Here is an 11,104-nt window from a genome sequence, read left to right on the forward strand (position 1 = left end):
TAAAATATTGAGAAAAATTTTGTTTGGCAATTTAAAATAGTGGTTTTAAATGGGAAAAATAATTCGGAAGGTTCCTGTGTTGGAGGAGTCTTGTTCAGGTGTATTTCAGAGATGAGGCCGTGAGGCTTAGCCAGGTTTAGTCCCCACAGGTAGCCTAGCCGGGCCAGGGAGCCAGTAGCTGAGCCGTGAACCTTCTTGGGCTCCTTCCACTGCTGCCTCCCCTCAGCCCACAGCCCCCATCCCACTCTCTCTGCAGGAGCCCAGTTTCTGCTTATTTTACCTTTTGTCTCCTCCACCCATGGGGTCCTCACCCCACCTGGTCTCACTTTCCTCCTTCCCCAGCTTGGATACCAAGGTTTATCATTTCAGTTATATGGGGACAATCTGCAGGTTGGTCCTCAGTTCCAGGCAGAGGCTACCACCATCCCTTCCTTAGCTTCTGACTCCCTCTCTCAGAGAAAACAGAGAGGATGCTTCCCGAAAGTAACCAGTGAATTCAATTGCAAATTAATATTCCGCAATTGGGTTGTTGCCTGGCAACCCTGGTGAATCATCTCTCCTTCACTTCCAAGGTCATTTGACGCAGGTCTCCCCTTCCCCCATCTCAGCGCCAAGAACACAATTGTCTGAATCCAACTTCTGTCCTTTGTTTTCTTTCCTCCATCACTGGAGAGTATGTCACCTGGTTCAAGGTCAACTGACTCTCCAGGACCCTCAATCCTGACACTCCTGCCCACTTAGAGACCACATGCTTTCACTTTTTCCTTCATTTGTTCATTCACCCATTTGTCGATTTAGTCACTGAAAATTTTCTAAGAGCCCATCTTTACCAGGTGCTGGGCTGACCCCCGGGGACACAGTGTTGAACAAGTTTTCCTTTGTTCCTTTTTTCCTGGAGGGGAATTGCTCTTCTCTGAAAGCCTTCTGATGACTATGATGAATTTTCACTTCCCTCTTCCCACAAAAATAGTGACTAATTTAGGGAGCACTTTGGTGACCAGGCTTCCTTGCTAACTAAGCACTTTAGAGGCTTTATGTCTTTTAAACCTTACTACGATCTCCTGGGAGGTAATATTATTGCCCCAAGTTTATAGCTGAGTAAACGGAGGCATAGAGAGGTTGGTGATTGCTGAGGGAGGCAAAGAAGCCATCCACCCAAGGCCCCGAGTCTTCCGCATGTTCTTGCTGAATATGCTGCAAGGCCAGGACCGTTTTTCAGCTGGACCCTTTTTATTTCAGTACTGGGGACCCCTGGGATTGAACCCAGGGGTGCTTAACCACTGAGCCACATCCCCACCCTTTTTATGTTTTATTTTGAGACAGGATCTTCCTAAGTTGCTTAGGGCCTCACCAAGCTGCTGAGGCTGGCTTGGAACTTGTGATCCTCTGCCTCAGCCTCCTAGGCCCCTGGGATTCCAGGCAGGCATCACCATTCCTGCCTCTAGCTGGGCCATTTCTTACGGTTGTGTTTAAAGTGAGCATCTTGAGGGATGAGTAATGTCTCCCTTAGGGACAAAGAGTAGGCTTGCTTATTGCTTACTGTGAAAGCTACAGATTCCCAAGCTCAGTATTCCTCAGCTGTGAGGCAACTACTGCCTGCAAGGCATTCATCTGGGTCCATGTTGTGTCACTCTTGAGGGATGTGGAAGGCAAATCATGCTGTTGGCTGTGCGGTGGGTAATAGTGACTTGCCTCTGATCCAGGAGTCTTGAGTCTTCTGCCAGAATTGATGGACAGTAGTAGGATAACTTATTAACTGCAAGCAGGACAAAATCAAATCTAAAACTCAACCCACTGATTGGACCAGGACGCAGAGCTCATCAGACACACAGATAATATTTGAACTCAGGAAACTTGATTCCAGAAGCACTTAAAAGTCTTTCTGCTTTGGTGCAGGGGCATGGGACTGGAGTCTCAGCACTCAAGAGGTTGAAGTAGGAGCATTATTTGATCTCAGGAGTCTGGAGCCAGATTTGCAACCCAGGAAGAGTCCATCTCAAACAAACAAAAGCAAAGCAAAATAAAACAATACAAACAAACAAAACAAACAAAACTCAAAATTAAAGGACCAGGGCTGGGGATGTGGCTCAAGTGGTGGCGCGCTCACCTGGCATGCGTGCGGCCCTGGGTTCGATCCTCAGCACCACATACAGACAAAGATGTTGTGTCTGCCGAGAACTAAAAAATAAATATTAAAAAAAACTTCTCTCTCTCTCTCTCTCTCTCTCAAAAAAAAAAAAAAAAATTAAAGGACCAATGTAGAAATTTTAAATATTTTCATTATATGCCATGCATATGATATGAAATTTTGAACATTAAAGTTAATATATTTGGGGTTGGTAAATTATGAGGTTCATTAACTTAAAACATAACCTGTGGTAATCTTAATGAAGACCAATTTTGATCTTTTACATTTAAAAAGAGACAAAATACTGTGTAATTTTAATTAAATGCAAAAGCATGACTTTGAACAAGTTAAAAAGTGATATATCAGTTTGGCTATAAGAACAAATATATATTTAATACAGGTTTAAGTTTCATTGAGTGTATGTTTTAACATTCATTGGGACCTCTTTAAATCTGTAATACTATTTTTTTTTCCTTTTTTTGTGGTGCTGGGAATTGAACCCAGGGCCTTGTGCATGTGAGGCAAGCACTTTACCAACTGAGCTATATCCCCAGCCCATAATACTAAAATTTTGACATATAACATTTGTATTTTTTTCCCCTAGAGCATCATGCAAGAGAGTTTCAAGATAGTCACATGTAAACAGTTTGCAAATAATGAGATGTGGTCTATCTTTGGGCCCAATAAATGAAAAGCCAAATCAGATAAGCCATCACTGAATTTTCTGTGGACATTGTAGTATTGGGGATTGAAGTCAGGGTATCTTAAACCTGGGCCACATCTCCAATACTTCAAATTTTCAAAAAATTTCAGACAAGGTCTTGCTAAATTGCTGAGGATGGCCTTGGATTTGCCATCCTTCTGCCTCAGTTTCCTGAGTTGCAGGGATTATAGGCATATGTCACCACGCCTGGCTTGTCAACATTGTTTTTGGCATCTGGAAGACTTCTTAATTGGTTGACCTGTAGGTTGATGGAGGCGTATGGGTAGATCAACTATCACTCCTGAGCCACTCCCAATGATTCTGGCCTGAGATCCCAGCAGTCAGGTATCAACACCTCCCATCTAGTGCAGGGATAATCTGTGTTCAGTGCACACTTGTTGCTTTACTTTCAAAGTTTATTTTTTTGTTTCAATGCAGATCTGAAACTCCAATGAATCTACTCTTATGAAAACAATGTTAACTTTTTTTTTTTTTTTCCTCCAAGGGACAGGAGTCTCACTGTGTTGCCCAGGTTGGTCCCAAACTCCTGGGCCTCAGAGTTCCTGCCACCTCAGTCTCCCAAGTAGCTGGGATTATGGGCGTGCACCACCAGGCCCAGCTAGTCTTTTTCTAACCAGCTTGCAGATCACAACAGGAGGTCTGCTAATTTTATTGTCCAAACAGCGTGTCTCAAAATACTCAATGAAGGTCGATAAGATGAAGATTGATGCAGTAGGTCTGGCAGGGACTTGAAATTCTGCACGTCTAACTAGCTCCCAGGTGATGTTGAGCAGCAAAGGCCTTTAGTTCTGTCTCTATGGTGGACCAGGGAACCTACGTAAGTCATAACCTCATTGCACCTAATTTCCCCCTTGTGCTCGTCTCTTCCTGTTTCACAGAAATGGACAATCAATGACTTGACACCCACAGAGGGACTGTTGTGTTTATGCTTCACGTTAACTTATTTTTTCAACCTGTGTTCCATGCTTCCTGTTTTTAACCAATTGTCCATGGTGGGTATAAAATAACCTTAAAAGATGACAATTTAAACTGTGCAATGATCTGGGCTGCTGTGTCTTGGTGACGGCTGGTGACGGTGGCTGTGGAGATAAGAAGTCAATGCCCAGGTGTCTGAGCACTGTGCAGTGTTGGCTACTGTGCATGCTCCTCTTGCAAAACACACAGTTTTAAGGAGATACTTAATGGTGTTTCTGAAAACCTCTATTAATCTGGGACCTGGTAAACCTCTGGATAGGAAACATGGAAGGTATTTTGGGTTGTGGGTCCTTTTAGGAATCTAATAAAAGCTATAGGTGGTCTACCCACAAAATACACAAGGTGCATTACATGCAGATTTTAAGGGTTGTCCCCCTACCCTTTTGGGGGTACCTGGGGGATTGAACCCAGGGCCTTGCACATCCTTGCACAGCATACATAAAATAAGTATTCTATCACTGAGCTACATCTCCAGCCCAACAAAGATCTGGGCCACTCTATCTAAACCATCTTCAATATAACATTCCTGATTACTTTTCAAGTTGAGCTCTGACGATATTCCCCTCCTCTCTGAGTTTCCTCAACAGTTCCCCTTTATCCAAAGCAGAGCTTCCCCAAGTGTGATTCATGGGCTGCCCCTGAGGAACTGGTTAATGTTGGATAAAATGCCGATTTCTGGGCCCTAGTTAAGAGCTTCTGAATCAGGAACAAGGGTTACACAGGCAGGGCTACTTCCTAATCTTTTAGCCCTTCAGAGTTTCATATCAAATGAATAAAATGAACCCAAAGGCCAAAGCAGCATACATAGTCTGTAAATTTTCCCCCTGGTGTTGGTGACTGAATCTGTAGGATTTACTGAAAAAAATGTTTATAACTTTTGCAAACTTCAGTTTTGTTAAGAATATTTTCTCACTGGGTGCGGTGGCGCATGACTATAATCCTAGGCTGAGTGCTAGTGAGTTCAGTCCCCAGTATCCCCCAAAAAATTATTTCCTGGGGATTGTGGCTCAGTGGTAGAGTGTTAGAGTTCTTAACATGTGTGAGGCACTGGGTTTGAGTCTCAGAACTGCATATAAATAAATGAATAAAATAAAGGTTCATCAACATCTTTAAAAAATATTTTCTCTAAAACTTTCATTAGGTTTACATACGGCCATATAAGAATTATATGCAGTTATTGTCAAGGTTATGTTTTATAGCATCAAGCATTTATTCATTTTGATTTTGTGATTTTGGGGTCAAATTTGAAATAAAACTTCCTTTCAGTTCTTAGACATTTTATTTTCATTTACTTATATATTTTGGGTAGTAAGGATGGAACCCAGGGGTGCTCTACCATTGAGCTATATCTCTAGCCCATTTTTACTTTTTTTTGGTACTAGGTATTGAACTCAGGGGCACTCAATCACTGAGCCACATCCCCAGCCCTATTTTGCATTTTATTTAGAGACAGGATCTCACTGAATTGCTTAGCACCTCAGTGTTGCTGAGGCTGGCTTTGAATTCCTGATTCTCCTGCCTCAGCCTCCCCAGCTGCTGAGATTACAAGCGTTTGCCACCACACTTGGCCCATTTTTACTATTTTTGAGACAGGGTCCTGCTAAGTTGTCCAGTTGGCCTCAAATTGCAATCCTCCTGCCTCAGCTTCCCAAGTTTCTGGGATTACAGGCATGGGCCACCATACCTGGCTCAGTTCATAGACATAGGTCCTTGAAAAGCCAGGGAGACCTGGGTATTGTTCAGCTAATACCCAACAGAGTTAAACCATCCTAAGCAGAGCCTAGAATCTCAATCTCAATATCTTTTAACAAAATCTCCTAAGAAAATGTGTATCATGAATTTTTGAGCTGGGAGGAATTAAGAGAAATTACTGTAGTCTCATATTAAGTGCTAAAAGTTTTAAATAACGTATATGTCCTACAAGGTTAAAAATTAATCTGTGTGTGGTAGCACGTATCTGTATACACAGCTACTCTAGGTTGAAGCAATAGGATCACTTGAGTTTACCAGTTCCAGGCCAGCTTGGGCAACATAGTGAAACCCCAATGGAAAAAGAAAAAAAAAAAAAAAAAAGCCAAGCTCTTAATGGCAAAGCACTATTTACAACTAATGCCACAAGGGGGCACCACTGAGGTAGGTAAACAAGGAAGGGGTCAATTCTCTCGGGGAGAGAGATGGTGTTTCAAGTTATTCATGAATTTACAGCACTTTGGATGGGTGTTTATATTCTTGTATAGTTTTACTTGACTGGTTTTTGTTTTCATTACACATTATTTTTTTTAGACACAATATTTTATTTATTTTTATGTGGTGCTGAGGATTGAACCTAGTGCCTCACACATGCCAGATGACTGCACTACCACTGAGCCACAACTCCAGCCCTTCACCATTTTAAGAAATGTTTTGTCTTTGAAGGTCCCTCCATGCTGTTTAGCCATGGAGGGCAAGATGTCTGGGGTCTGGGGTTGGAGGGCAAGGACGAAGTAGAGAACTGGGAGACATTCTTCATCATAATCAGTCTTTTACTATGGTTCTTTTGCATATTAACACCTGGCTCCTCAGCTCACATGGACTTTCCAGCCCCCATCTTCCTCTATTCCCTTTTTCCCACCTACTTGCCACATCATGTCCTCCCTGAATCTGTTCTGCTGGGAGCTTCTGGTAAATGTCCATGTATGTAGGCCTAGCAGTAGTGAGAGACAGTACTGTTATCACTCCTGCTCTATACAGGAACTGGTCCTGCCAGGATCCTTATATAACAAGATGCCTTGCCCCTAGGTGCCTGACTTCTTTGCTCTGCCTGGAATGTCCTGCTTCACATGGCACCTCCTTCATGAAGTTCTCCTGGCCCCATTCTCTGAGGACAGGAGTGAGGAAGTTCTCAATCCTGTGATCTTGTGGTTCTGAGTTGTGAATATATAGGTCATGTGGTACAAAGAACAGTACACAGGAAGTCCTGAGATCTAGAGGCTCTTCCACTTACTAACCTTGGGAACTTACCACATCTGAAGTTTTCTTAACCACTGAATGGAGTGAACTGTGCTTTCTTACTTTAGTCCAGAGATTCACCCAAATCACAATTGGATTTGGGTGTTCACAAACTTCCTCACAGTAACACTTTCATAGATAAAAAAGAGTTCAGCTAGCAACAGTTAATTTTATCCTAGAGAAATACAGCTCCCCCACAAAAAGCACAAAATGCCACATCCAAATAAAGAATCTAGCTGCTATTTCACATCAACCTATAGCAGAGGGAGGAATTCTCTTGTCTCACATCATATTTGATGATAGTCTTCTACAGGTTTGGCCTCTAGGATTGCTAAATTTTCTGTAAGAACCCTTTTGCTATCAAATCCTACCACGTGTCAAAATTTTTGGTACTGGGGATTGAACCCAGGGGTGCTTAACCACTGAGCTGCACTCCAGCCCATTTTATATCTTGAGACTAGGTCTTGTTAAGTTGCTGAGGCTGGCTTTGAACTCATGATCCTCCTGCCTCAACCTCCTGAGGTGTTGGGATCACATGGATGTGCAACCACACCTGGTCTTAAAAAAGGTCTCAAATTCTTTGTAAAGGGCTACTATGTTTGGAGCCTTGGAGTCAGGTGGTAAGTTCTACTTATATTAAGTATTATCAGTTTTGCAGGAAGAAATTTGTTCTAGTCAAGTCCTTACTTTGGGGATTTATTTACATTTCAGGACAGTTGTCACTCCATCGACTTTTTACCAGCCCCCTCCATATTTTACCTGGTTCCAGGATCTTCCCAACCTGGCCTCTATCCCTACTCACCCAAGTGACCTTTACCTACAAAATGAGCCAGCAACAAATTTGTGGACCCAAGGACAGACCTTGACATTTCCTCTCAGGAGTGGACTCCCAACATTAAATTCCAGCTTCTCAATACTACACACCCATTGCTTAGTACAATGCTGCACACTTTTTCTAGTTAGTGGATTTTTGATTAAGGTTATATCATGACTGTCCTTTTGTTAGGGCTTAAATGAAGACCACTGAGGAACTTCAAGAATTTTCAACCATTCCATTGTAACCCATAAAATCAAGTCTCTCCACAGCTCTGAAAAAGGGACAGCCCAGTGACCAGTACATCACTCAGGCTGGCTAACCCTGTTAGCCATGCAGCATTCTTCCAGGACACTGATTAATGGGACAGCTTAACTCTAGCTAAGTGATTGCAAAACAGCTGACCCACAAGGAACAAGTTCATAAAAGGCTTGCTAGGCCAAGTTCAGTTGTTAAGCTGTCATGTCCTCCACTGCCTATTTCTGTGGTTCATATACACAAGATTGACTATGGATAAAGTAGAATCTGCAAGTCAGTTATTTCTGAAAACAAGTTTTATTTAAATAAGGGTTTAAATACATTACATAACATTAAAACTGGAAGGGAAAAAGAAAACCAAAAACCAGTTTATCACTTCACATGGCACTGGGCAGCTGTTGCTAGTAAGTTGCAAAGCTCTACAGCTAGCTACAGGACTGATAACATCAGTTTGGAATTTGTTCCCTTGTCAAAAGTTTAACTGATATTAAGCTGGCCTCACATTCTGTTGTTTTGGATACCCCTTAGCTAGAATATGTCTAGTCAAAAAGAAGACCTTGGTGGCAAGCCAGATGTCACATCACCTCACTGGAAGGAAGATGGCCTCTGAGTACTGCCCACCTGGTCACGTTAGACACCAGGGATTCTTTTTAAAAAACAAAATGAAACAAAACCCCCCCCAAAACTACCAAAGGCCCCCCTTCTAGTGGTACAGCTGCCTTACCCCATTCCTCCTGATCAGGTCATGACATTCTTAGGGCTGGGGCCTCAGCTGAGGGAGAGTTGAGAAGCTTCTGGTCAGACATAGCCATCTGATCTTGGGGCTCTGGGCTTTGCTGAAACATCACGTTATTGCTTTGTTTCAGGGTGGACACTGCCAGGCACCTACTGCTTGACCTCTGTTTAAATGAGGGACTTCAAGACTAGACAGCATGGCTCTTTTCAGTTTATTGCATGAAGGAGTTACACTAGTCCAAGTTAAAAGCGGACCCCAAATGGTTACATTATACAAGCTGTGAGGTTTTTAAACTTGTGACAAGGGACAGAAGGGGAATTCTACTCATTGCAAGGAAATCCTCACTTAAGCTTCAGTGAGCCACAAGCACTTAAAACCCATGAACCTTCAGCTGATCGTCCTTAGCCAGTCCAATCTGCAAAGAAAAAAGGGCAAAGTTTTAAGGGAGGAAAGGGAGCTAAAATTCTAAAAAAACAAAACCAAAAATCACCCACAAAATAACAACTTCACTTCTGATGGCAATAATAGGTCTTCCAGCTACTTTACCTGGCAAAAGGAACCCAGCAGCCAGTGTGCACATGTCAATCTCTGCCAAGCACAATGTTCAACTGGGGGTGTTTAGTTTAACTACCTTCTTGAATATCCTTGCCTCAAGAAACTTGAGTGTGAGGATGGGGACCAACCATTACATCAAAAAATGATATAGCATGACTTTGTATGAAATTTAAAAAAAGCATCAGGAAAGTAGACAAGTCCCTTCAGTCTTTAGAATATGGGGTTTTATCCATGCACTTAAAAACTCAACTCTTTCCTTAGCCTTCTGTCTGCAACAAAAATTGAGCCCACCATGAAGGATTTAATATTTGCCAACAAAGAGGCACAAATAGTATCAAGACATGCCTGAACTCACCTCTACCAGGAACTGGCATATGTTCTTGCGCTGGTCACCCTGTAGCTGAATTACTTCTCCATATTCTGGATGCTCAATTACAGTACCATTGCAGGCAAATTTCTGCAAGCACAAAAGGAGCAAAACAAATTAGGCCAAGCAACTGCACAAACGCATTTAATAATGCCTTTCTAGTTTGTATGCCGTAGTGGAGAACTTCAATGGACTATCTTTTTAGACCCACCTTCTTAAACGCCTTCACTAGTTTCTTTTTATCGTAATCATCAGCGATCCCTTGGACAGTAGTAAGGGTCTTCCTGCCGTTTCTCTGTTGAATTCTTATATGGATATAATCCTCAGTGCCAGCAGGAAGCAGGTCATCACCCTTACTTGCATCAGCAAAGGGGTCTGGGAAGAAAAGATTAAACTGTGATGGTTCAGCTGCCACCTTCCCACTTATCTTTTGCACGTGAGAAACCGGTAGTGAAATCGTTAGGGCAACTTGGGTCAGGTTGGATATGCGTCCTCTGTTGGCCCTCCCCAAACAGGTCAGTCCAGGACGGCTGGCTCTCCCAGGAACCAGAGAAAGCCTGGGACTCTTGCCCTAGGCCCGCCCTGCCCCGGCAGATCACGTGCCGGGGAGCTCCGGCTGGCAGGCAGCGCCCCACCCGGCTGATGCAACCGGCCGGAACCCGAGCTCCCGAGGCGGGGCCAAGCCTCTCACCCCTATTGGTGAGCACGTTTGTCACTTAGGGCTGGCACCGCCTTTCCTTCCCGGCTCCGTGACAACGGCGATGACGTATCGGACGTGACGCATGGGTGGCGGGAGGGGGCGGGTGTGGCCCGAGGAGGACCAGAAGCCATTAGTAAATGCGCCACCAGAGACGCTGGGCCCGCCCAAGGGTTGACCTCCTGCCCGCTCCTTCCGGTCGTATTCAGGGTCCGATCCCAGAGTCCAAACCATCGGCCCTGTTACTCCGAGAGCCTGGACACCTTACTCCCGTCCGAGTTACGAAGGCCCAGAGCGTTTACCAGATTCCGGGGCCCGGAACGCCCCGCTACCCCAGCAGGGCCCGCGACCTTCCCCTGGCTTACCGAAAGAGTGGAGGTTCTGGATAGCGGACATACGATACGATTCCTTTTCCTCGGTGGAAACGGCCTGCGGAAGGCGGCTGCGGGAGAAGGCGGGCGGGGGGGACGGAGCGTCGGGAAGCGAGGGGGCTCGAGGGGGAGGCTGCTGAGTCCTCGGCGGCGGCTCAGTGACTGGGGCGGAGGGGCGGTGCCTGTATTCACTTATATAGCCGCCCCTGTGACGCCAGCGCGCTGCCCTCACGTCCCGGCCCCACCCTCGGCGTCGTGCTCCCAAGCGTCCAGGAGCCACTGCTTCCAATTGGTCCGGGGGCGGTGCGGCGCCTGCGCAGGAACTTTGCTGCGGGAGGGCGTCCCGAAGACTCCGGGAGATGTGGGAGGGAGAGAGAGCGAGCTTGGTTTGCCTTGGCGCCTGCGCCGTGCGGTTGGAAGTCTGTCTGGGCTGAGGAGAAACTGGCTGAGGATTCGAGCGCGCCTGCGCACTATGTCATTGGCATGTACCG

General features: G+C 44.8%; 1 protein-coding gene across 1 annotated transcript; it reads right to left on the reverse strand.

Moving 5' to 3' along the window:
* Positions 1–8,165: 8,165 nt before the first annotated feature.
* Eif1 (eukaryotic translation initiation factor 1) lies at positions 8,166–10,793 on the reverse strand. The gene is made up of 4 exons (XM_076869639.1): positions 10,608–10,793; positions 9,757–9,920; positions 9,534–9,635; positions 8,166–9,038 (listed from the first exon to the last, which is right to left on the reverse strand). Exons 1-4 carry the CDS (start codon positions 10,636–10,638, stop codon positions 8,994–8,996), a joined length of 342 nt encoding a protein of 113 aa, XP_076725754.1. The 5' UTR covers positions 10,639–10,793; the 3' UTR covers positions 8,166–8,993.
* Between the last annotated feature and the right edge of the window lie 311 nt (positions 10,794–11,104).

This window comes from Callospermophilus lateralis, chromosome 11, assembly GCF_048772815.1.
Source record: "Callospermophilus lateralis isolate mCalLat2 chromosome 11, mCalLat2.hap1, whole genome shotgun sequence".
NCBI classification, from domain to species: Eukaryota; Metazoa; Chordata; class Mammalia; order Rodentia; family Sciuridae; genus Callospermophilus; species Callospermophilus lateralis.